This window comes from Zootoca vivipara, chromosome 4 (genome assembly GCF_963506605.1).
Source record: "Zootoca vivipara chromosome 4, rZooViv1.1, whole genome shotgun sequence".
Classification (NCBI taxonomy): Eukaryota; Metazoa; Chordata; class Lepidosauria; order Squamata; family Lacertidae; genus Zootoca; species Zootoca vivipara.
In genome coordinates, this window is record NC_083279.1 from 44,793,041 (window position 1) to 44,819,524 (window position 26,484).

Here is a 26,484-nt window from a genome sequence, read left to right on the forward strand (position 1 = left end):
ACAGTGACCCTTCAGAATGTGTGTCAAATTTTGCTTTTCTCAAACCAAAAAAGTGTGTACAAAGATATGTATGTTAGAGGGGCAGTGGGAACAAAAATGCATACGTTAATAAAATTTACATACAAAAGCATGATACTAGGAAAAGTTGCTTGCAAAAAATATGTGCATTAGGATAAATGTGTACTTAAATGTTTCATGAGGACTTTCAAAAATTGCATCCCACCTACGCAATGATTTTGAGTGATACCTAAGCTGAATCATGCCCTTCTCAAGAGCTTCCTGAAATGAGGCACGTGTAGATCCTAACTGTGCTAGTGCAGTTCCTGAGTAGCACTGAGTTCACATAGGATAGATATTTCAGCAAGATCCATTTAGGCATGAAATCATCCCAGTTCCTTTGATTTAGAACCTGCTACATCCCTCTACAGGGACGCGGGTGGCACTGTGGGTTAAACCACAGAACCTAGGGCTTGCCGATCGGAAGGTCGGCGGTTCGAATCCCAGCGACGGAGTGAGCTCCTGTTGCTCGGTCCCAGCTCCTGCCAACCTAGCAGTTCAAAAGCACGTCAAAGTGAAAGTAGATAAATAGGTACCGCTACAGCGGGAAGGTAAACGGCATTTCTGTGTGCTGCTCTGGTTCGCCAGAAGCGGCTTTGTCCTGCTAGCCACATGACCTGGAAGCTGTATGCCGGCTCCCTCGGCCAATAATGCGAGATGAGCGCCACAACCCCAGAGTCGGTCACGACTGGACCTAATGGTCAGGGGTCCCTTTACCTTACATCCCTCTACACTTTTCTGTTTTAAACTATTGTCATCCTGCCTTATAATTTCAGAGAAAAACAGCTTTGTCCCTGCCCTCTCCCCAAAAACCCATAATTTAACATCCAATTAAAAGTCCCAAATCAATTAAATCAGTAAAACAGCAGAACACACCATGAAACAATAAAGACCGTAAAAATAACAAGGCAGGACAATTTCAAGGCAGCAATCTCTCCAAGACTCAGGGGAAGTGACAAGAGTTCGTTTTTTTCTTTCTTTTTTTTTCATGTTTACAACACCTCATAAGATAAGCATTAATATCCCCACTGCCAGTTTTTATAGCTAGGGCTGGAACCTGTGTTATCTACCCTTTTTGTACTGGTTTTGAATAAAAGAAAGAAAGCTGCAGGCTGCAATTCTATATTCCAGCCTTCAATCTGGTGCCCTCCAGGGTGATGGGAGTTTAGTCCAAAACATCTGGAGGGCATCAGGTTGGGAAATACTGTTGTGCACACTTACCCTACTACTTCTTAGTAGACACAGATAAGATTATATTTTCAATCCAAGCCTGTATAGCATTTTAATTTATTGACATGAGCTCAGATTTAGTGACTGACATTAGCTTTCTTAGGGTGAACTCTGATTACCAAAATAAATACATGCTATGGGGAAGAACTGCTTTAAACCCTGGAGCTTGCCTGCCTACCCAAGCCCAGATTGTACACCCCCTTTGTTAATTTTGGCATTTAGCCCTTTTCAGGAAAGTATGTAACCAAGCTGTCTAGACAGGTTTCATATCTGAAACAAATTGGGTTTACCACAATAATCGGTTTTCCCAGCCTCCATTGAAGATTCATCTTCTCTTTCCCCCCCACCTGTTTTGCAATTAGTAATTGCAATTTTGAGGAAAAGGGAAACAGTGGGATAATTTGGCACCCAGTTTTTTTGCTGAGCAACATTCTTGACATTCTCCTAAAACTGTTTGTAAAATTGCACTTTGTGTAGATACAGTATTTATTGAATTCCCTGAATTGTTGCTTTTAAAAAATGCATCCAAATACGTAGGAGGAAAACTCCCTGCAGTGTGAGTAATCTGTTCCATTCCCCATTTCCTCTTGTATTTCAGTATGCTATGTTCTTGTCTCTGGTCTTCCTGGCTGAGCTTGTGGCTGGCATTTCAGGGTTTGTGTTTCGCCATGAGGTGAGTATAAATTACATGTTGGTAAAGGTGGTGGCAGCAGGGCTCTGAGCAGATTTTGCTGCAGCCTCTTAGGATACTGGGTATGATTACCCAAGGCTGCAGAGTCCAACAGTTTACTTGGCAGCTATATGTACCCACAAACACAAAACCTGTTATCATTCCAAATGAAAGGATTTAGCCTAAAGCTTTAGGCTTTTGCTGTTCAGTGTTTATTTTTGAGTTACTGTACATTTATTTATATGCTCATCATGCAAGATCTTCTTTACCCTGTCATATATGCTGAAGAGAGCAAAATACCTTAAATTCTTTACATAAATGCTGCTACTTCAGCCAAACAGGCTTTTGATTGTATAATGCTGAGCGGATTTCCAAGAATGCAAAGCCAAACTAACCTAGTTTGTTTTGCTGCCTTGTAAATCTTGTGTATTTCCTGTGCTAAAAAGCAGCAGCAGAGCTAGAGTGAGGAAAGGGAAAGAAAAGGATAAAAGTGGGTTAGTGAGACACAGGGCTTATGGATGGACACTTACCTTTTGCTCTGCTCTTTCCATGTCTAAGCATAGTGTTTTGTTTTGTTTTGTTTTATTACTCCAAACTTTCACCACAAAAGCCAGCTCTATAAAGCTGAATTGGAGCAAATGTCAGTTCGGGTTTTGTGCTGATTGACATTCACCCTGATTGAGCATTAATGAGCGGGTTTTTGTGGGCGAAACTCCAGAGCAAAAATAAAGGGGGCTCAGATACAGAGCTTAACACTGCGGACTGTGCCCATAAAGAGCAGAGGAAAGGTAAGTATGGATAAGCCTACAATGAAATAAGAATACAATTAGGGTCTATAATGCAAATGTCTCTCAGCCCACTTCATGCATACTGTGATTTGTTGTTTTTCTCTTAAGAGTGCTTAAAAACCTAAGTACTTAAGTTTATTAAATTTGTTCATTGATTCTTACAACAAGTGGAAATCCTGAAGTGACTTATGAAAAGATAAAAATGCAAGAAATCATCTGTTACCACAGCACAATAAACAAAAAGTGTTCATCCAAAACGTTACTCAAAACAAAACAAAACACTCATACCCAAAATGAACAGTTTGAGATTGACAACCACGCAGTGGCAGAGGAAGCCACTCGGGCACCTAGAGCGGCGCACCCAGGGCCCACCACAGGACCTCCAGAGTCTGCCTGCCTCCTCCCACTCAGCCACCCTACAGCTGGGGGGGTGGGGGTGGGAGGCGGCAGGCAGACCATTTGGGCAGCGTGGAGCCTGCGTGCACCCAAGCCACTGCATCTCTCCCAGGAGAGACGTGTACTGCAGATCCTGCGGTGAGTGCCACCAGGCATTTTGTCACACACACACACCCCTCAGTGGTGACACCCGGGGCAGACCGCACCCACCGCACCCCCTTCCTCCGCTGCAACCTGCATCAGTGATTGCCATCCACTGCACCAAGGAGGCTGAAACTGTTGCCTAGCAACAGGAGCACTTCTAGGTCTTGGGAGACCAGGCTGTGTCCTCCCTTTCTGCCTCTGCCTCCTCTGCACCTAGTGGTGCAGTGATCCTGTTGCTCCCCATGAGGGGAGGGGGAAGATGGGAGTCCTGCTTCCCCAGCTGGGGCAACCATATCATAGGAGGGGGAAGCACACACTTCCTCCAGCCTATGTTCCCTGGTCTCAGCCCCCTCCCATGTCATCTTCCTGTTTCCCCTCTTCATCCATCTCAGCCTGCCACCCCACCCCTGAGCCCAGCAACTCCTTTTCATGACAGAGAAGGTATTCTCTCCAATCACTTGACTTCAGGTGTTCTGTCAGAAAGCTTGGCTGTTAGGACCCTATAGGTTAGTACCCAAATGCTAAAATTGGGCAGACTATATGCATCTTGGAAATGTCAGTTGTCTCATACATTGCTATCCCACAATTGGGTTGCATAAGGATTACAACCATTATGATTAGTGGGTAAATTTTGGTCCCTTTTGGTCTGAGACGTGGTCTATCCAAGCTGTTCTTGTGCATTTGCTGTTTTGGATCAGAAGGCAAAAAAAAAAAAGTCAGTTAAGCTCTGTTCATGCCCTCTACCACCTCTTTTGCACACTCTGAAGTGTTGGCATTTTTTGATCCTGAGGGCATTCCTGCCCACAAGTACCCTGTACTGCAATAAATCAGTGCTTCTTCTGTGGACTGGTATTTCCCTTTTCTCCCCTCCATCTTAATATTCCAGTCACTAGGAAGCAAATATGAAGGGGATTTCTTCTTCCTTTCAAACATGTATATTGGTTTAGGAAAGTAAGGGCTTCAATTTAGGATTTATTGTACATGCTTTGTACTTTTAAAAAAATCACATCAAATTTATTCACCAAAAATAAATGTTAACAGTTGCATCAGAAAAAGTGATGCAAATTAAGCTAATTTCCCCAAATTAAGCTAATTTCCCCATGTTCCCTTCTTTTCAAAAATGTATTCTTCTTCTGCTCATCAATAGGTAAGGGATTGTGCAGGACATTGAAAATATTATTCCCTTTTATCTCTAGCTTTTCAGAATTTCAGTAGACATTGCTCACTTACAAACTTATCTTCGCAGTCATAGAAGGACAAAAAACCAAAAAAGCCTGACACACTCAACAGGCCTTTGGTCCAGTTTCAACTTCTGTATTAAGTTAGTTTGATACTGTGAGATGCATCCTTGGTAGTGATGCATTTCTTGGCAAAGTGAGTTAATTCAGGGAAATGAAGCTGCTGCCAGGAAGCTTTGTCTCTTTCTTCTATTACCATATTTCCCTTCTGTTTTTCACCTGATGCCTCTGACTCCTTGACATTTCCCTCTACGTAATGAATGGAAGATTTAACTTACAGCCCTTGGTAGTAAATGCCAACACAAAGGACTACTGACTGTTCTAAGATAACTTTTGTCATTGCTGAATGTACACTTCAGGAGGAATGGCAGTTTCTTCTTTTCCTCCTGTGTCTAAAATCATTCATTTCTTTTAAAAAAAGTATCATTTCCCTGGTCGCTCATTCAGGCTGAGAACTTGAGCACTGGAAAATCTATTCTGCATGTGGGTCCAATACAGCTTACCATAATGTCTAAATTTCCCTTTTAGATCAAGGACACATTTCTTAGGACATACACTGAAGCCATCCAGAATTACAATGGAAACGATGAGAAGAGCCATGCAGTGGATGACGTACAACAGAGTGTAAGTTCAAGGTTGCAACTATGTAAGACTAAAGCCAATACTCTTCTCCGGTTGCGACATAAGAATTGTCAGTTGCTCGAAATGTTGTCTGTGGATTGAACATAATCAATCGGTTGCAACACTTGAGCAGTCATTTTCATCTTTCTAGTTTCTTTCACCTCTTTTTGCCTTACACTGACAAATCTCAGACATATAGGAACCTACATATAGACTGCAGTAACCACTGGAAGCTGTTGCAGATTTTTGGCTGGGACAATCAGCTGTCATTGGATGCTGGGAAGGGAAATGGTGCTTTTAAATACGCATTTATCCATTTGTGATCTGTTAATGACCAGTTATTCCTGGTGTTAATGCGAAAGGCTAACCATTTATTGCCAGCATTTGATAACCTTACTATCTTTTGATCAGTGCCTGCACACATGACTCACTGGTTATTCCCCAGCTCACTTGAGAAGCATTTGCTGAAGCACACTTGGAATGTTTGACAATGTTTATTCTGTTCGAGAACCCCAGAAGTCTGATGGTGCTTGTGAGCATGTGGTGCTCTTTGTAGAAGGCCTGTAGTATATGCTTGGCAGGCAGAAGATCCCAGATTCAGTCTTTGGCATCTCCTAGTAGGGCTGGAAGGACCCCTCAACCAGTCAGTGTTGGCCAGGGATGAGGAATATGTGGCCTTCTGGACATTGCTGGAGTCCAATTCCATCAACCTTAGGCAGTAAAGCCAATAGTCAGGGATGGTGAGAATTGTGATCCAGCAATTCCTGGAAGGCCACAAGTTCCCCATCCCCACCACTACCATCATATCCTGCCCAGGTAAAGCGTAGCAACACCAGTGTCAAAAAGGCGGCTGTATGGATCTGCCCCCCCCTTACAATGGCCACTGCTGCTTTTGTGCGGACAGGCGGAGACTCCCCGACCCTGGGCAACACCCACATGGAATAATGACTCAAGACAACATGTTACGGGATTAAAATTTGGCCACAACTTTATTAAAACTTCAGATGTAGGGAGACCTTGGCTTAGGCATTGGGCATTTATCCCTCCCAGTCCCCGGCCGGGTATCTGGGGAACATCAGGGTTATCCAGAATATTTGGGAATTGGGCTGGCTCTGGAGAATGTCTGTTCAAGCAGAGAGCCCCCCCCCCATTTTGCCACTGTTGCAGGGGAGAGCAATGACAACCTAACGGCGTATGGCCAATGCCGTCCCTCAAAACAACCCCTTTAACAGGGAACCCTGGGATTGTCTCCGCAGGGGGGGCGTGACTCACTGCTTCACGACACCCCCCCAATTTAGGGAAGATAGACTAAAGGATTCCGCCCAAGGCCTGAAACCGCCAAAGTTGTGACGTTTTGCTACGGGGAAGGCAAAACCTGCCAATGCAGGAAAATTCATTTCCGGTCCTTCAACAGCCACCATAACATAGCAGCACCTGCGTACCTGTGAAGAAGATCCCTCCCCTTACCTGGCCAACTCTCTCCTGGCAATGCTTCCCCAGCTGGGATTTGGTACCTGGCAAAGGTAGGCAGCTACCTCCAGGTGTCCAGCCTGGGGGCGGGGCTATCCAGGCTTACTGCCGGGAGCCGTATGGGATTGGGGGGCGGCTGGATGCGACTGCGCAAAAGGCGCCCCCCATTTGATGTGGGGAGCAGTCATTTTGTAATAGTTGGTATAGTTTGAAGTAAGAACATGAAGTATTTCCTGCTTTTTCTAACTGTGGTCTAACTACTATCCTTTCTGATTATTTTTAGCTGAGTTGCTGTGGTGTCCAGAACTACACCAACTGGAGTACTAGTCACTATTTTTATGAACATGGCATCCCCCCAAGCTGCTGCATGAATGCCACTGACTGCAATCCCTCAGACCTGGCCAACATTACCATTGCTGCTACTAAAATAAACCAGAAGGTATGGACCACTTTGCTTAGTTGCATATTTTTCAGGTTTCTCCACAACAAAAGGCAAAATGTGCTGAAAAGGGGGCACCTGGGGAATTAGCTGCAGTCTTACCGGTTCATCCGACTGCTTGGCTGCATTCTAGAGCTGGTGTTTCTCATATTCCGACAGAGAAGATATGCTTCTCCCATTTCCCAGTGATCCCTGAGCTAACTTCCCATGCCCCTGATTCTCATTCTGACAGAAAACTTCCTCCACAGAGGCAGAGCTGACACGGCTGGAGAATGCAGCAAGTAGATTCAGATAACCTTGATAGTTATGCCAGTCATCGCTTCTGTCCTCACCTGTTGCTTTTTTTCAACATCTTGCAAGTAGTTTTCTGAAAGACGTGCCATGTACTGGATGCTAACAGCCTGCTTGAACTGAGAAAATAGAGATGATTGACATAAGATCCATGATTCTTTAGGCATGTTTACTGCCCCTGTTATAAATGCTGTTGGAGTCGTAGAGCTGGAGGCAGAACACAGCAACATTTGACCCGAAAGCCAAAAGGGATTGCAAAAAGCACAGCATTTTAGTGAGCACGAGTGAGAACAAATGAGATGAAGAAACATGTAGAAAATACGGGTTTATGCAACTCACGATTTCTGTGATGTATAAAAAAATGAATAAATACCTCTTTAGTACTGGAACAGAACTTTTTCCTGTTCAGCCTGACTCTCATATAACAGCATTAATGTTGATTTACTGTATCCATTCCCTGTCATTTTATTTACTTATTCCAGTTTAACAGTTACACAATGAAATATTGTTACAATGTGGAAAAATATAGGGGGGGGGGTTATTTTTTATTTAAAGGTGACCTTTCTTAGTAGGTATATAAATGCAGTCACAAGTGAAAAGCTGTTATGATAAAAAGTGATAATAACTATAATTCTTCCTTTGAGATACAGCTATTTTTCTCTCCTTATGGAAAAACTGAGGGTGGCCATCTTTTGCAGTTTTGCTGGGGTGGGGGAGATTTTCCCTTGCTTAAGGTGGGGGCTCCTTGGTTATGATTTTATCATACAGCCTGGGAGAATCTGGTTGCCCAGGCTAAAAAGCCTAGAAGACCTTTGTTTCCCATGCTGGCAGGTGCACAGGAAATGGGAAGCTGTACCAGGGCAACCCAGCTAGCATCTTTCATTTGGGCTCAGCGAATGGGCTGGCAAGTCCACAAGGCACCCTGAAGTGATTCCCATTTTGCAATGGGAAGGGAAAGAAGTGGAGTTGTAGCTCCCTTATACTCCTTTTGTCCTGCCCAGTGTCGTTTTAAGACCAACATTTTTCAGGGTTTGGTTCTCAACAGCTATGCAAGGTTGTTCTTCTCATTAGGGCATGTTTCTCTTCCAAATATAAGAGATTGCCTAGCCAGGTGAGCAGCAGCATCTTGAAAGCCCAATGTGGAATTCAGGGGGGGGGAGATGGAGCCCATCTGTGTATAATCATCGTTAAATATAACATTAGATCAGTGCCCAATACCTTTATACTTATTTTCACATTTCTAACATGAACTAATCCAGGGTCTTTTTGTGCTGAAGCCCTCTTTACAATATGAGAAAAAATACTAGAGAGATATGAGTCATCACAGGCAATTCCAATGCTGTGGTCAAGGTGAATAGCAGGCCAGTTTGTGTTATCCCATATTCCTAGATTTAGCCCACATAGGCAATCAATCTGTATAACACAGGGTTAGAGCTTTCTCAGAGAAGATCGGCTGTTGAATCTTTTTGTTCTCTCTTTTTCCTAACTCCTATGAGGTTCCTGCATGCTTAATTATTAACACCTGGCTCATCAAACAAGGCCTAAGATTATATTTGCAAACAATTGATTTCCTATCCCAGCTCCCAAAGCTAGAGCAAAGGCACACAAGAGCTCTGATCTAGTAGAGAGAAGCTGACCTACTACAGGAATGAAGCTGGATTTAATGTAGATCAGATGGTTTGAAGTGGTTTGTGGATTGCCCAAACAGATGTATTTTTGTTTTTTGTTTTTGCTGTCCATCACCTCCTGTTATAGATTTAGACATATGCTTTATTCACAGAATAATGCCAAGAAGTTTAACTGATATTAATCTCATCTTTAGAGTAGTTATTCATAACTACTGATGAGTCCATTTCCCCCTAAAATATTAATAAGAGATTAGTAATATTAGGGTGAAAATAAGGAGTTTGTTCTTTAATTATAAAATGTTCTCAGGAGAGACATATTTTGTCAGGTAATTTGTTGTGAATGTTGCAACAGTTTTTTTAAGAATACACAGTGTGGGCAGATGAATTAAAAAGAGTTATGAAATAGATAGCAAGCAATACTGAATTCTGATGAGTTTCAGAAATGTTCACCAAAGTTGAGAGCATTTGTATAGCATACTTTTTTTTGTTTTGTTTTCAACCTTCAGGCCCCTTATGCTGGGGTATTTTGATGCTTCAGCCTCATGGTCCCATTTAAGTTAGTGAGTCACCAAGCCAGGACATGAAGTTGTTAAGAGATCAGCCCTGATCTGGTGAAATCCACTGACTAGTACTCTCAGTGAAGCCAGTGTGTGGAAGTTGTGGACACTCCCTTGTCCATTTCAACAAAGGTTTTCAGCAGGAATTTTTCAAACACATTTTGTCCTAGTTTGCTAAATCTTTAGCTCATTTTCCCCAGACAAAATGTATTCTTCTGATGCTGGCTGGGGCTTATGGGAGTTGTAATCCAAATCATCTGGAGGGCACCAGGTTGGGGAAATACTGCTTTAAAGAAAGATACATTATGGTAACCATACCCTAAAATGTAAAGTTTGAAAAGTTGTATGCAGTTTATCAGATTCACTCAATCTTCCCACAATCTTGGGTTACTCATTAGTATACTTAGTGGTGCTGAAGTGCATGTCAAACTGTCTAATCCTTCGTTGAGCACTAAAACAGAGGCAAGTGGATATCCCTATCAAGAGTAATTGGCTGCTTTTTTTTCCAGGGCTGTTACGATCTGATGACCAGTTTTATGGAGACAAATATGGGGATCATAGCTGGAGTGGCTTTTGGAATTGCATTCTCACAGGTATATTATTAGTGCTTTGAAGGCAAGGTGTGTTTGCTTATTTCTTCAGCTCTGGGAAGGATTAGAATAAGGGATATGCCTCTCAAACTGTTCGTTAGTTCTTAGTGTCATCTGCTCATTGATTTTTCTTTTTCCAACTTAAATGGAGTTTCTCCTTGGGAATATCGGTTACAGCCCAACTAATGACTGCCTCAAGGAGGTGGGGGGGGCCCTTCCATTGGGTCAAATAAAGGTTAACCTAATAAACCAATGGCTTAAATGGAGCGTAAACAACTCACATGCCAAGCAGTTGATCCATGACTTACATAGGTTTCCCCCCAGCCCAGAGCAGTCTTTTGAGTAAAGGAAATATCAGATTCAGAGAACCATCTTTTATGAAATGAAAGCAGATGCCAAGGTAGTCACATTCAAAGGTTCATATTAAGGGCCATCAACAAATAAATTTATTTCAGTTTTCAGACCTTTTGTTCTGATCCAACAGAGTTGTTCTTATGTTCCTATCTTACCCTTCCTCCTGATAGTGCTGAAAAGAGGAGCAAAGATACACTGTACTTTTGCAAGAGAATTGCTGGTGATTCTGGGGAAGATTGATTATGTATGACAGGATGCAAGAGATAACTTAGTACTTTATACCCCACTTTTATATCCCACTCAAGGCAGTGAACATAGGATTCCCAAGTGACCTCCCACCCAGGCACTGAACAGACCCAAACCTGCTTAGCTTCAGCGATGTGGCCGTATCCCATGTCATGAGATCACACCACTGTCTTTCATTTCCGAGCCATGATCTTTCTGCATTGCTTTTGGCAAAGGTCTATTGTCCATAGCAATCTGTTCTCAAGCCAGCTTTGGCGGAGCTTCATTTCCAATGGAACATTACACAAGCATACTTTAAAGTGGCACCTCATGAAGACATCCCTTTGGGCTTGTTCTACACATGGAAAGAGATTCCTTACCTCTGCTTACCTCCCCCTCTATGTCAGACAATAAAATGTAACTGTATACCACACTCTTTCATTATTTAATCTGTTTCCTTACTCTTAAGTAAAAATGACAGCATTTTCTTAGTAATCAATAGCACAAGGACACATCAAACAGCACTGTGCCTTTAACTTTGGAGGGAGTTAATCTGCTATGAAGAAACCACTCCAGTTGTTGTTTTTTGCTTCTGCACAATGGAGTGTTTTCCACTTCTCTTTGCTTAATTAGCTAGACTGGAGATGGTTCAGCTTGTGAAAAATGAAGCTTTTGAAACTAGAAAAAGAAGAAGTCATGAAAGTGACCACAATAAAAGTGTCCTTTCTTTAAGCACATATTTGGGGGGTGGGATGGGCTGTGCCTTGGGCCTAAAAGTGTCTGCATAATTCACATTTGCACACTCTTCTGTAGAAGAGACACCTGTAAACCCTTACGAGATTGTTTTGTTTTGTTTTAAAATTGTATCGGTCCTTTCAGTTGGAATAACTTTTAATTAGAAATTGATTCTTCATAGAAAATGAAGCACCAAACAAAGCTGCGCATGGTAAAGTCTAAATTGTCAAACATTGTGTATGTTTCAGAAAAGTGACAGCAACCTACAACATATAATGCGAGTGGACATTTTCCTGTTGGTCCCCAAGTTGTTCTTGTACATTTAGGAAAGAGAATTGTACAGAGTGTAGCTAGTGGTTTAAAAGGTCACTGGTATGCCCTTTGTAAGATGGAATTGCAACCAGGTTACTCATTAAATGGGGACAAATTATAGTACGGTACAGCTTTACAGCAATGTTGACCTGCTTTTAATGGGGAATACAGAGCCCAGGCACTTATTGGTAAATATATTGGAAATCAATTTTACAATGTATAATAACCATTCATTTTCAAATAGTGGAGGCCTGGTGTATTTCACATGCATCATGTTATTGCTTTGTATTTTTTTATTAGTAATTTAATTGTCAAAGTAAATTTAAGTATTTGTACATTGACTGAGTGAGATACAGTTAATCAACAAATAGAATTGTTCAGATCTGGGGATTCAATAACTGGATCCCAATTAAGACTGCAGTTCTAACCCCACTTACCTGGGAGTAAGCCCCATTGAATTTAATAGGACTTACTTCTGAGAAGTCATGGTTAAGATTGCACTGTTAGTCATATTGAAACTGAGGAGGCAGGGCCCATAGCTGCCAAGTTTTCCCTTTTCTCGCGAGGAAGCCTATTCAGCATAAGGGAAAATCCCTTTAAAAAGGGGATAACTTGGCAGCTATGGCAGGGCCGGCTCTAGGGGTAGGCTGGGTGGCGCGGGGCGAGCAGGGGGGTGGTCCGCGGCGTGCGGCGTCCACCCACCGGGGCGGGGGCGCCGGAGCGATCTCCGCACCACGGCGCCAGGGCACCCGACCTCCTTGAGACAGCCCTGTGAGGAGGTCCACTGAAATCAGTGGGCATTAAGTTAGTCATTTTGCAGTAGCAGTTGGCAGGGCAGTGCAGGCAAGGTAGTGTTGCTCACCTGCCTTCCCAACTCTGAGAATTGCTGCTGGTAGTTCATGAGAGGGGCAATGTGCAGGGAGCACAGCACAGATGTAGCAGCAGAGCCAGTCCAATGCTTCTGCTACAGTACCTGCACTATGCGGAGTTGCCCCCTCCCCCGTGCTTTGCCCCTCCCATTTTCAGGAATCAGCAGCAATTTTCGGTGGCAATGCTGCCTTCACTGTGCTACCCCATCGACTACTCCAGTCATAATGTACGTTTTAATGATTCAGTGTGTCTACTCAAAGTATGCCTAAGTCTAGATCCAACCCATAGTTCATTGGAGACAACAGTGGAATATAAAATTGGTTGCTGAGAATTAATTGCAGCCTGAATACAGGTTTAGTTTTGGGCATGAGAAGGTTATCTAAATATTAATATGTCTGCAATCTTTGTGACTGACTACAGCAGGCATCCCCAAACTGCGGCCCTCCAGATGTTTTGGCCTACAACTCCCATGATCCCTAGTTAACAGGACCAGTGGTCAGGGATGATGGGAATTGTAGTCCAAAACATCTGGAGGGCCGAAGTTTGGGGATGCCTGGACTAGAGCTTACCACCCACTGTTTTGGTTTAAAAAACAAAACACACGGACTCTGCCCAGTCAAAGACATTATAATCTTCCTTAAATTAAGCATACAGTACTCCTTACCAGCAAAACAAGGCTGTCAAGTATTTCTGTTATATTTTTGTAACCCACCCTGGGGCCTGCTGGATAATAAATTTATTATTGTTGTTATAAGGCTTTTTGCAAAATGGCAAATTGATTTAATCATTCCAGAGGCAATTTAATACATAAGCATTTTGATAAGGTAACAGTCTCCTCAATCGTAATGTTTGTGTGAAAGAAAATAGTGAAATGTATACTCAATTAAAGCTTGTTGTTGTTGAAAAAATACATCTCCCCAGAATAGCTTATTTGATTAAATGTATAGCATATTAAATGGTTAACCTGAGCTGTCAAGAAATGTACAGGGGTTATAGGTGAGCATTGACTGTGCTATGAACTGGATAGCCAAATATATCACCTGGCATTCTAGTAGATGCTTGTGACATGCATAGAAAGCAAATGACTGTGGTGGATCTCACGCCAATCTTACTTTGTGGATGACAACTGATGTCTTCTGTTTTTAGTTATATACACAGCGTAGAATTCATTTAAAAAATTGAACTAAAAGAGCAGCTGTATTTTACTTTAGTATTGTCAGTTGTCCGTCATTGGTAAACTCTGCACTTGTGAAATGTAGGTTTCTAGCAGAGAACATTTAAAACATTGTTCTGGTTATGCAGACAACATTCAGAGAATGCCATAAGGAAATGATTGGAAAGTTGTTTGGAGGGGGCCATCTAGAATGAAGACAACCAGTGGGCAACCCACTCACTTATGTGGATCACAGAAATGCAGAAAGGAGCAGTCTAAGGGATTTTGGGTGTGCTAGACTGGAGGAATGCACCCCACAGTGGGAACTGGAAAAGGCAATGTGTCATGGCAGCCAAGAGTCCTCCAAACTGTAAGTGCCAGGTTGGACAGATGGAGTGTAGGATGAAATGTAACACTGAACCACTTTGGAAGATTAATCTGATTGAGAGTAACTGGCTCTAGAGTACTGGGGTTAAGTGCAAACAGGAACACTTTAATTACTAATACCTTTTGGTCTACTTTCTTGAACACTTTTGCGTTCTACTATACTCTACGGCCAAGATGCAGAAAAGTGCCACGACTCATGATCTCTTAATATGAGATGTCTTGAATGAAGTGAAAAGGCAGCAGCACAACTCCATGAACAGCTCTGAATGTTAAAACCAAAGCAAGAGTATATATTCTCTGAGCAATAACATAGAATGAACTGAGTGCTGCCAGCCTCTTCTGCTGGTGGCAATTTATTAGAATGTCTACCGTAATAAAAGGAGCTCGCATAAGAAAGTAGTGCAGACTGTAATCACACTTACAGCCTGTACAACATCCATGTGCTTCAATATAAATGCCATAGTGATTGCACAGGTGTCTGGGAATGTCTGTATCATCTGAAGTCACTTTGTGTCTGACCCACTGCTTTTGACACGCCAACATGGCAGGGAGTAGAAAGAACCTTTGAGGCACATTGCTATGGCTTAACTAAGTACTGTACTGTGTAAAGCAGGAAGACCTAGAGCTCATTGTGCAGATGTCAGAGACCACACTGGTCTGGAGGCTGTGTGTCAATGCATAGCAGGAAAACAGTAACCCTTTGGAGGTCTTTAAGCAGAGGCTTGACAGCCATATGTCAAGAATGCTTTGATGGGGTTTCCTGCTTGGCAGGGGGTTGGACTGGATGGCCCTTGTGGTCTCTTCCAACTCTATGATTCTATGATTACAGTAATATTTTCATGGATTCTTTGCTGACACATAACTAGTGTTTAACTGATCTCAGAGATCTTGTATAGCTCAGTTGGTTAGAGCATGGTGCTGATAACACCAAGGTTGCAGGTTCAATCCCCATATGGGGCAGCTGCATATTTCTGCATTGTATGGGGTTGGACTAGATGTTCCTCGGGGTCCCTTCCAACTCTACAATTCTATGATTCTACCTTCATGAGCATATCCTAAGATGCCTGAGAGACGAGAAGCCAAATAACAACAGATTGTTTTGCAGATACAGCCTTTTTTCAATGTGTAAATATTGAAGGTGAACTGTAACAATTGGGGAGGGATGCATATGTCAGGAAGTTGATAGAAATAACACACACATATATATATATTGTATAAGCAAGTCAAAAAGACTTTGATTTCTTAGAAACAAATATAACAAAAGTGAAGTTGCCTGGGTGGGAGATACTTCACAGGAGCTGATGCTTCGCAATTGCATTGATTCTGTGCTTCTATTGTGCCTATTGGCTTAAATATATAATATTTGTGTATTTACATATTTTAAGGGATTAAATAAATAAATAACTATTCCTCTGAAGAGTCCGTGGATTTCACAGTGACACTGGACTACATGTATGATATTTTCTCTTTTTCTCTCTCCAACAGTTGATTGGAATGCTGTTGGCATGTTGCCTGTCCCGATTTATTACTGCCAATCAGTACGAGATGGTGTAACAAGGTGGGTCTGTTTATTGCTGTATGCAGGATGCCCTTCCCAAAGTGACTCTGATGCCTTGCTTTTCTGCTTATGAAAGCCATTACATACCGTAGCTGCTTGTATTAAGTATAGTCAGCTGTTTTGTACTAAGTACACAGTTTTTGCAGCTGGGATGAAAATAGCACAATCAGAGTTAATCAGGGTGGCATTATTTTTTTTAATAAAAAAAATTAAAAATCCTAACTAGATTTCTTGATTCAGGCAATATACTGGATATGTTTTTGTAACCTTTAAAAAAAAGCCTTAACAATATCTGCAGATGGAAGTGTCACAGAATTCAGTGGGGTTTACTCCCAGGAAAGAGTTTATGGGATTTCAGTCTTCTGAAGCAAAATATCACTTACATTGCTATTCTGTGGTTTATTTCAATTAATTCATTAACCAGTTAGAAGCAAGGCAGCTAAGCTACATGAAAACCATGGGGGCAGATTATTAGGAGATTTGGAGTTAGCTGATGACACTTTCTTTCCTTTCTATTTTGGCCCCGAGAGAGTTTGTGAAGGTTCTAAACCAATGATGGACTGGATGTGGGTGAAGAACCTATAACATAGTTTGGACAAAGTAGAAGTGCTCCCAGTCAGTAGGACTGCTGATCTGGCAATAGGGGTTCAGCATGCTGGTCTCCCCTTGGAAAACCAGGTTTGCAGTTTCATGATGCTGACCATGTTCCTGATTTTCCAGATGGCTGCTGCAGTCCAGAGCACTTTTCCTTTGCATAGCTGGAGCACCAACTATATACCCATTTATTGAAAGGATGGACCTGGATAGCTCAGCTGGTTAGAGTGTGGTGCTGATAATGCCAAGGTTGCCAGTTCAATCCCTGTATGGGACAGCTACATATTCCTGCATTGCAGGGGTTTGGACTAGATGACACTCGTGGTCCCTTTCACCTCTACAATTCTGTGATTCTAATTATAATGGAACTAGATATTGTGCTTCTATTTGTTAATGTTTTCGCAATACAGGGTTCAATCCAAATGGGAGGAAGGTTCTTCCCTTTGATCTAACCCAAAGCATCCTTACTTTCAAAAGAGGATTTTTATGGTTGACGGTAACTAAAACAATCCCTTGTTCTCTCTCCCACCCACCCCTTTCTGTGTTTTCCAGGGGTGTCATATACAATGCCTGTTTTCAGTCAGGAACTGGATAATTCTTGGAAGACTTCTAAAGAATGTTAGAGCACATACACAACTGCACATATACACACACATAAAGCCACCACCTTCTAAACTCTGTACCATGCGTAGTGTACCATTCCGTGAAGTACTGTTGTGCCGCAAAAGTAGCCTGAACCATTCAGCATCCAGTACTGTACACTCCATCCTGAAGGCTCTGCATATGATGGCACTATATGTATGTTCTTGGTCAGACTGTAGTTGCATTGTAAAAGTTAACAGAGGTAATTCATTAACAGCAATGATTGGGCTGTGCATGTAGTGACTGGAGGGCGAGATTAGCCTTTCACTATGGTTAATAAATGTTGCACACATCCATATTAAACTTGTATACAAATATATAAATATAAATATATATATATTATTTGGTTTTTCAGATTTTTAATTTCTTGATTTTTGTTTACTGCTTTACTAAAGTTTTTCAGTGTACCCACTCCCTCCCCTCCCCCACAACTGCCCCAAGAAGAAATCAGTTACATGACTCATGAAGATACTTGAAAAAAGTCCAAAATCTGCTTGAGAGAAATTGTTCTTTTGATGTTCTGCTGCACCTTTGATTCTTAATGTTGTACACCTAGTGGGTTGCCAGTAGGCCTTTGTCTAGTGCATTCTGCCTCTGAATCTGAACCTGTGTAATAGTTGTGTTTGTTTGCTTACTGTGAAACCAGTAATTTCTGCTTTTTTTAAAAAAAAATAGATAATTATGAACTAATCAAACTGTGCTGTAACACTACTCCCCCCCTTTATTTCTTTTACTCTCCTTTTGCATTGAAGTTGCCACCAAATACATTGTCAAATCAATCAAACTTATGGGGGGGCAGGGAAGTGTGTGTGGAATATTTTCTGGGGTTGGGGAGCAAAAGTTTAAGACCTTTTTAAAAAAGAATAGGAATTTTTAAATAAGGCCTCTGTCTAGCATGCCAACAAGAATGCATTGATATTGTGAGTATTTGTGATATACATATTAATAAATGGAACCATTACGGATTTCTACTGGCCTCCATTTTATTTTTCAGCAATTACACAGACTTCTTTTTTCAATGGCAATGTTATGAAAGCCTATATCTGCAAAACATTCCTTCCTACCTCATTTCATCCCCCCCCCCGCCACCATCACTCTGGTGGAGCATCATCTGAACATGGTTTTTTTCAGGGCTTGGAAGTGTTCATGTGAACTTTATGTTCACACTGGATAGGGTAGCACTTCAGTTATCATCCAGTTTAGGGCGGAGGGCACAAATCAGGTATGAAAAATTGCAACAACATAAAATACACTGCCCTACAGCAATTTGACAACAACATGGTCTGGTTTCTCCATATTGTGAAGCGATAGTACAAGGCTAGCTATATGTATATTCAATATTGGGTTGCTACCCCACATATGTCTGAAAATCTTACAACTGCAGGTGTGATCCAAAGTGCGTATGTATGACATAATTGTTTTCTATTTCTCATATATAATACATTGGCCTAGTATTCATAATTAAATTGATTCTTTAGATGGCATGCAAATACCAGTTACTACCAATTTCACTGTGTAATATGTTCACTACCTGAACATTAAAAGTATGCATGAAAGTGACACAAATACAAAATGCAATAGCAAGCTGTTAATTTGAGTGATGATAAAGGAGCATCTGGACACATCTCAGCTGAAAGAGACATTCATGACTGTGCAACCTCCTGAAAGCACTGGTGCTTTGATAAACGTTTCACCAAGGTTCACTGGAGAAGAGGACCCTGCTTCTTGGCTCCTACTGTCCCCTAGTGCGGCAGCACCAGAATCCCTAATTATGTTTGAGTAAAACAATTTAGGTCAGGTCTTGAGAGGTCTCTGGGGCAATTTTGCAGCCTCATTTCCCTGCCTGGCAGGATATCTGCCTTGAGGTTCTGACTCAGAATCCCAGTCACCCAGTCAGGGGAGATACAAGGATGCTGGGCCCTGCATGGTGCTCCTGAGCTCTGGCAGTAGCAACACTGTTGCATAGCAGCATGATCTGCCAAGCGGGCAATACTCTGATGCTCAGGGGGATAAGCCCTTCTTTCTCAACCAGATTTAACTAGGTTGTGAGGGAAAGGAGCTGGAAATTTGCAACCAGCTCATAAGGAAATGGAAGCATCAGTTAGCTCTTAGTGCTGCAGTGGAACATTTGGGTGAAGGTACTGCTGCTGCCACAGCTACTGGGGGGATCCTTATTGTGCGGTCCAGCAGAGCTTTTTCAGGTAATATAGGGTCCGGCCCAAGGACATGGTAGTAATGATGATAGCTCATTGTGACTTGTTTGCAAAGCATTTTGAGGATAAAATTGCTTGCATCCACTGGGATACAGTGCCTGCTATTACAGCAGATTAATCAAGGGGTGTTCAAAGCACTGTCCAGTCCTGTTGTGTTGGGTGAGTTTCAGTAAGGCTTGAGGATGTGGACAAAGTGCTTGGATTGGTTAGGGCACGGGTGTCAAACACAAGGCCCGGGGGCCTAATCCGGCCCGCCAGACCTCGTCATGTGGCCCGCATAGCCGCCGCCAACAATAACCGCTGACAGTAGCTCTGGAGCCTGCGATTGGCCGAGGGTCAAAACCGGGGGCGGGGCTGCAGGCGGAGGACGGGGCGCTGGAGCCGCGCTGACGGCCTTGGCCAGGGAATTTCAATTTCGAATGAGGCTGAGGGAGGCGGTGGCACAGCGGCTAGACGGGGAAGTGAGATGCAGGAGGAGGAGGAGGAAGCCCGCCGAGGAGGTAGGAAAGCCCTACAGGCACCGCCGGCAAAGTTGGTGCCGGGACGGAGCAGCGCTGGATTTTTTTTGGCGGGCTTTGCTGTTGTCTCCGAGAGCGAGTGAGGCGGCACTGGGGAGCCGCCGCCCGCCGCTTCCCTTCCTCTCCTCGGCTGCATCCGGGAGGTGGGCGAGCGAGCGGGCGAAAGGGACGCGGAGTGAGCCTGAGGGGGAAGTAGGCGAAGCGCAACAGTCGCTCTCTTGATGGAGCCGGGTTTCTCTTCCCTCTTCCCCCGTTTTCTCCTCATAGACACTCGGGAGGGTGCCTGGCTTTTGCTCTGCCCCCCACCCCCGAGCCGCCCTTTGGCTTCTCAGTTCCGGATGGAGCTGCTCCCCGGGGGGGCGGCCGGGAGGGAGGCGGCGGCGACGGCACGGGTTCCTGCTCTTCCCGCTCTGCCGCCGCCTCCTCTCAGCCCCTCGTGATGTAGGGCTCCAGATGGAGTCGCCTCGCGGTTTGAGTACGGTAGGTGGGAGGGGAATTTTTTTGGGGGGGGGTTCAAGCCTCCTCTGCCTGCAGTCCCAGTAGGGAGAGGCGGCGGCGAAGACGACAACAGCGCGGGTGGGGGGAAGAGCAGCTCTGAGGCGAAGATGCACGTCCACTGGGGCTGCCGCCGCCTTCCTCCTCGGGAAATCCGCTGCCCTCCCTCAGCGCGAGGGGAAGGGACTCTGGCGCTGAGGAGGGAGGATGCAAAAGCAAAGCAGGGAGTTGGCACTGCACCGCATGTTCCTGCCCCTCTCCAAAGCATGGGGTGGGTTGCAGCGTGTGGCATCCTGCCTAGCGGGGTTTGGGTGTGCGCAGGGCGGGAGAGGGAAGCCCTCTTTCCATCTGCAGGTTTTTAATCCCAGCAGTGGCTTTCTCCTTCCTGCCGAAGGTTTAGTTGAGTCCCCCCCCCCAGAAGCCGCCGATCCCCACCTTTTGTTCATATTTTCCTCGTTTACATCCCCTCCCACACACGCGCCACGACGCAGGAATGTGATCCGCGTGGGGGCGGCAATGAGCTTACATTATTACAAAAAACAGTAATAATTGAATGCAGTGACAATAATTTATGATAATAAAGAGTGGACACATAGTCCTACAGACACAACCGGCCCTTTGAGGGTGACCAAACTGCTGATGCGGCCCCCGATGAATTTGAGTTTGACACCCCTGGGTTAGGGCAACCACTTGCGCTCTGGACCCTTGCACCTCTTAGCTGATAAAAACTACCGTAGCAGAGAGGGGAAACCCTGTTAACTGTGGGACCATGCTTTCAGGGCAGCTACATTTTCCTGGCTTTGCTCCTGTGCCTTTCGCAGCAGACTAACAGGAAGAAATTAAGCAGGTGGAGCTTTCTTCCTCATTGCTTTATCTCTCTGCTAGAAAAAGCCTGCCTAATTTCTCTGTGTGCAGCTGCTGTTAAATGAGCAGGAGGAGAGCGGGCAAGGGGGGCAAGAATGGCAACTCTAATTAAAGGTATGCTTTCACAGCACATACTGGGCCCTCTTCCTGATTTCTGCTCAATGGTGATGCAGAAAGAGAGGCATGTGGAGGTGCAGCACAGATGTTCCACTGTGGTGATTTTTAAACCACGAGTACCCTTTGTGAATCAGAAGTAGGGTGCCGCCTTTTTAACCTGCCCTGCTCCAAAGCCTTAACAGCAGCCTAACAAGCAGACAAAACTTCCTGGCATTTTGTGTCTTCCCCTGATCAATTTTGGTGTCAGGCTATAATTAAAGCTGGAAAGGGGGTGATAAAGCTTGGCTGTGCCTGCTTGGCAAACAGTGCAAAGGTCTAACTGTGTGTGAATGCATGTGGTGAACCTTCCAATGGCCCTCCTTTTTTGCTGCAAAGCAGTCTAAGGGGGTGGACAATTTGGAGTACAGCTGGAAGGGAATGCTTTTACAGTCACAACAAGGGAAAGCAATGTGTATGGGGGGTGAAGGACAAAGAACTCCCTCTTCTTGCACCAATACCCTCCTCACAATGCTGTTTTGCAATGAAGTAACAAATCATTGGGCGTTCATTGCACACATTTATGTTCCTCAAGTTCTTCAAGTAATGCCAGTTCAGCACTCCAGGCAGTTTTCAGTGCAGCAAAACCCATATTATCTGGGGGTAGAGATGGGAAACCTGTGGCCCTCTGGTCAAACGTGCTGCTGGTAATGTAGGATTATAACTCTTGAAGGGGGGGGAAGTATTGGGACTCCCATAGTCCTTGACCATTGGCCATGCTGGTGATGGGGATTGGAGCCTAAACATCTCAAATACCACTGGGTCTCCATTTCTGCCTTTTGGAGTAGCAGCTTTAATAACACATACAACACGGGGCCAACCTAGAAGTGTCCTCACTGCATACAATCTAAATGCACAGTGGTGATTAGCTCGCCCCTGTAATGTCACCAAGACTCTACCCGCCCCCCAATTCTTTGGTTGTTGTGCATTTAAATATTTCCTTCTTTTTTAAAGACAGATAAAGACATGAATGTTCATGTTATACTTTCAAAAAACTTTTTTTTAAGGCAGACAACTTGCTTAAAAGATTGGAGAAAGAGCAAAACAGGTAGCTGAGCTGGTATTTGATTTGCTGGAATGAATGCCTGCCATTTCAGTTACTAAGTGGAGCTTGTCCCATGGCTGAGGTGTGTGCTAGAACTGTGATATTTCTGGGTGCTTACAGATTAGGGCTTAATATTGTAAATAGGTTGTTCAAATATCACTGCTAACTGTAGTTGGGTTTTTTTTTTAAAAAAAGATTTTCCCTAGGAAGGATAAATCTGGATTAAATGAGAGAGAGAGAAACTGGCTGGCATTTTGATGCCAACAACCTCGTTGCATGGGGAACATCCACCCTGCAATGAGCACCCATCTGGAAGAACCCTGCCCTTAGCAAAGATCAAGCCTAGCCAAGGGTTTAAAACCTTTATGCCTTGCATGCAAGCACATCTCCAAATTATCTTGGACAAAAGATTTCTTCCTCTAGATTGACGTTAATTCACTTCCTTCCATTATCCCCTTGAGCAAAGAGTTTCCATCATGCTCAGGACCCCAGAACATCCCTCTCTTCCCTTGGCCCTTGTGCAGCAGTAATCCTGATTGAGTACCGGTACTTGGGGGAACCAGCAAGAGAGCTGCTCTTGGGCTTTCCCCCACAGGGTCAGATCCTGCACTGCACTGAAGAACAGCACCTATTCTGCTTTATAGCATAATAAGGAGGCCATCCCTGCAGGAAAACAGTTTGCAAAGAAAGCCTGGCGCACAACCTGCCACTTCTCAGCTGGCTGGGAAACTTAATCTGATCAAGCAAAGCAGAGCAAGGGTGGAAAGAGCTTGCAAACATTGTTTACTGAGCCTCAAAACAAAATTCCTAGTGGGGCTGTATGCAATCTGCCCAGCATTGATACAGATAGAGAGTTGGCACCCGCTGCATTAATTTAGAAGATGAACATTGTCCTGCATGGTACAGCCTAGAAGCAGCAGGCTGGGTTGGCATTTGAAGGAGGTGTCAGCTTGCCAAAGCCAGAATGGCCAGAGACAGCCTTTGACAAGAAACAATACAAGAGCTGCAGGCAGTTCAGAGAAGGCCTTGCTCTCTTCGGGTGGCTGCTCACTTGGCTTCCTGGCTGATGCTGATCAATGTGGAGCTGCATGAGCAGTGGGAATAATACAAGAGATACAAATGCATGTACTGTAAAATGGCAAGGCAGCAAGGAGAGAGAGAGCCAAGCCAGGCCTTCCTTGATTCCTCAGAGCAACAGGGACCTCACCTGTTCTCCAAGAATGCTAAAAAATTATAAACAGAGGCTCTGAGATTACACCCGCAAGCTCTCTTAGTACCTTTGGCTACCTTTGGGCAGCTTATCAGGCCTTGGAAACCTGAATTCATTTAAGGTAGCTAAGTGTTCCCTTCCACCTCTTTTCCTATCCTGAGCTGCAGTTCCCTCCTTGCATTATTTAGTCTTTTATCACCAGGTTGAACACTACTTTCCTTTTGGGTGAAGACAAAAGCAAAGTAGGTGATGAGCAGTTCTGTCTTCTCTCTGTCACCCAATAGCATTCTCCATCTTCTCCACACTGAGGACCTATTCCTTTACTTGTTCTTCCTCTTGCTTCAAACTTAGCCAACTCAAGTCTGGGTTCACAGTTGTCAGTACTCCCTGCCTAAAAACGTGTTCACCAGCCTGCTTGTTTATGCAGACCTATATCAGGATTTTTGGGCCAAAATGGGCAAGAACAACATTTGTAATGCTTCTCTGCCTGGCTACTGGTGGCTGTTCTTACTTACCCTAAGTGGCTATTTACATGTCTGAATTAATGGTATCCCAATAGCAGTAGCAAAGGCTGCTATTTTGAAAGTCATAACTGGCCCTGCATTATAGTAAGCCAAGTCCTTTGCCAAGAAGCTACTTTAACCTATTTGTTAGGTAGGTAGGTATATTTATTTTGATTGATTACATCTATATGCTCTCTTTTCTCTGAGGAGCTCAAGGTGGCGTACGTGGTTCTTCCCCCTCCTCATTTAATCCCCACAAAAATGATATGAGGTCGGTTAGGCTGAGAGGCAGTGACTGCCCCAAGGTTCATGGCCAAGTGGGGATTTGAACCCTGGTCTCCCAGGTCTTAGTCCAATACTCTAACCACTATACGACACTGCTTATCATTTCCAGTTCTTGCTGAACAACATGCAGTGTTTTCCCTTCTAGTTTTTAGAAGGTACATTGTGGAATGTAAATCAAACTAGCCCTACAAGACCAGAAAGTGAAAAGGGGAGGGAGAAAGAGAGTCTGTGTTATTGGCAATTAGCAGAGGTTTTTTAAAAAAGTAATTAGCCCTCTTGCCCCAAGAATTAATGAATGTGTTTCATTACACTCCCTAAGGGATAGTCGGCCCAATAACAATCCACTGCAGATTAATGTGACTCTAAAAACTACAAGGTCTGAAAATGCAGGCTGCAAAATGAATGCAGGTGGGCAAACTTACAAAGATGAACATGGGAAGAAATGCTTACGTAAAGATGGGTCATTAATAATGCTGGATGGGCTAAGGGCAATTAAAAAATGAACCAGTTTCTTTTTCTGTTATGCATATTCAACATGGGTAAACATGATGCAAACAAACAAATAAGGCCAAATGCCTCGCTAGAGAAAATCTTGAGAAAGAAAATTGGTTTCTACTGATTTCTTGCTCATCTCAGCCACCAATGATGCTATGAAGCAAAATGTACCTTAGATTTTATTAGAACTTCACACCATATTAGGTGCTGCTTTTGAGCTGGTCTTGTTGAGCTGGTCTATTACAGGATTATCTAAGAGAAATCTTGAGTTATATATAATTATTAGAAACCGAGTTCCTCCAGTCATTCTCCATTAGTTAAGCCTTCTTGTAATTGCACCCTCATGTGGCTAGATTTATATTTCACCACACTGTAAGAGCAATTAGATCTACCCCATCAGTTATTTTGAAGTTGTATGGTTCTGGAAAATTATACCATGTGATTTTGAATAATCTGTCTCTTTCACTGTTTCTCTCTGTGACACACAAATACCTCTTCCCTCAGCTTGTTTCAGCCACCATTTCACACTTGACTCTGCTTCATATACCCCAGATATACATTATACACTACAGTCCTACGCAGACAGATGAATGGTTACTTCTGGGTTTTGCCAGTATGGAATTTGTTCTTACAAAAGGCAATAGTGACCACCAGCTTGGATGGTTTTAAAAGAGGATTAGATAAAGTCATGGAGGATAAGGCTATCAGTGGCAATGCTCTGCCTGCACAGCCAGACTCAGTAATGCTTATCTGTTTAAAGCAGGCCTGGCCAAAATTGGCCCACCAACTGTTTTGGAACTACAACTCCCACCATCCCTAACAGGACCAGTGGTCAGGGATGATGGGAATTGTAATCCCCAAACAGCTGGAGGGCAAGTTTGGCCATGCCTGGTTTAAAGGAATAGAACCATAGCTGCCAAGTCTCCCGTTTTTCACCGGAAACCCCGGGTTTTAATCCGTTTCCTGATGTTATCCCGAATAGAAAAAAATCCCGGAAATCCCCCGGATTTCCTACCTGCCAGGGAGGCTCCATTTCGGGTGCTGCTCTGCCCATGTCTGGGCACCGGAAATCGGGCAGAGTGGCACCGGAAGCTGCTTCTACGCATGTCTGGACATGTGTAGAAGCGACTTCCGGTGCCGCTCTGCCCGTGTCTGGGCACCGGAAGTTGCTTCTACGCATGTCCAGATGTGCGTAGAAGCGACTTCTGGTGCCGCGCCGCTGCTGATCCCACATTTTTCAGCGGGAGACTTGGCAGCTATGAATAGAACACCAAAACTGCTAAGAATAAAAAATGGTCATAAATGCAAACCACAAGAGCATAATGAATGAGATAGCAGCAACAGTTGTTTAAAAGTCATCACAATAGACCTAGGCCTTGCCTCCAAATATCTTCTAAAACAAAATAAGGGGGACTTGCAGTCTACCAACAGGCCAGAAAACAACTTCCTAAGGAAAGGAGCTCCAGAGCCTAGTTGTCGTGGCTAAGAAAACCTTGTCCTTTCAACCCACCTGCCTAACCTATGGAGGTAAGAGGATACAGAGGAGAGCCTCAGCAGACAAACTAACATAACAAGTCACCTCATATAGGTGAGTGACCCTTAAGTCAGTATTGAGGTCACAGATCATCGAGGGCTTTAAAGGCTTATACCAGAAAAGACAAGAGTGCCTGGCGTGCTCTGGTCCATGGGGTCACAAAGAGTCAAACATGACTAAACGACTAAACAACAACAACAACCAGGAACATGAGTTGGTC

At 43.8% G+C, this 26,484-nt stretch overlaps 1 protein-coding gene across 1 annotated transcript in view; it reads left to right on the forward strand.

Moving 5' to 3' along the window:
* TSPAN7 (tetraspanin 7) overlaps positions 1-17,918 on the forward strand; it is a 79,315-nt gene extending 61,397 nt beyond the window's left edge. The window contains exons 3-8 of the mRNA XM_035114688.2: positions 1,886-1,960; positions 5,052-5,147; positions 6,898-7,053; positions 10,039-10,122; positions 15,641-15,713; positions 16,860-17,918. Coding sequence (XP_034970579.1) covers positions 1,886-1,960; positions 5,052-5,147; positions 6,898-7,053; positions 10,039-10,122; positions 15,641-15,709 — 480 coding nt within the window. The 3' untranslated portion in view covers positions 15,710-15,713; positions 16,860-17,918. The remainder of the gene's footprint in view (positions 1-1,885; positions 1,961-5,051; positions 5,148-6,897; positions 7,054-10,038; positions 10,123-15,640; positions 15,714-16,859) is intronic.
* The last annotated feature ends 8,566 nt before the right edge of the window (positions 17,919-26,484 follow it).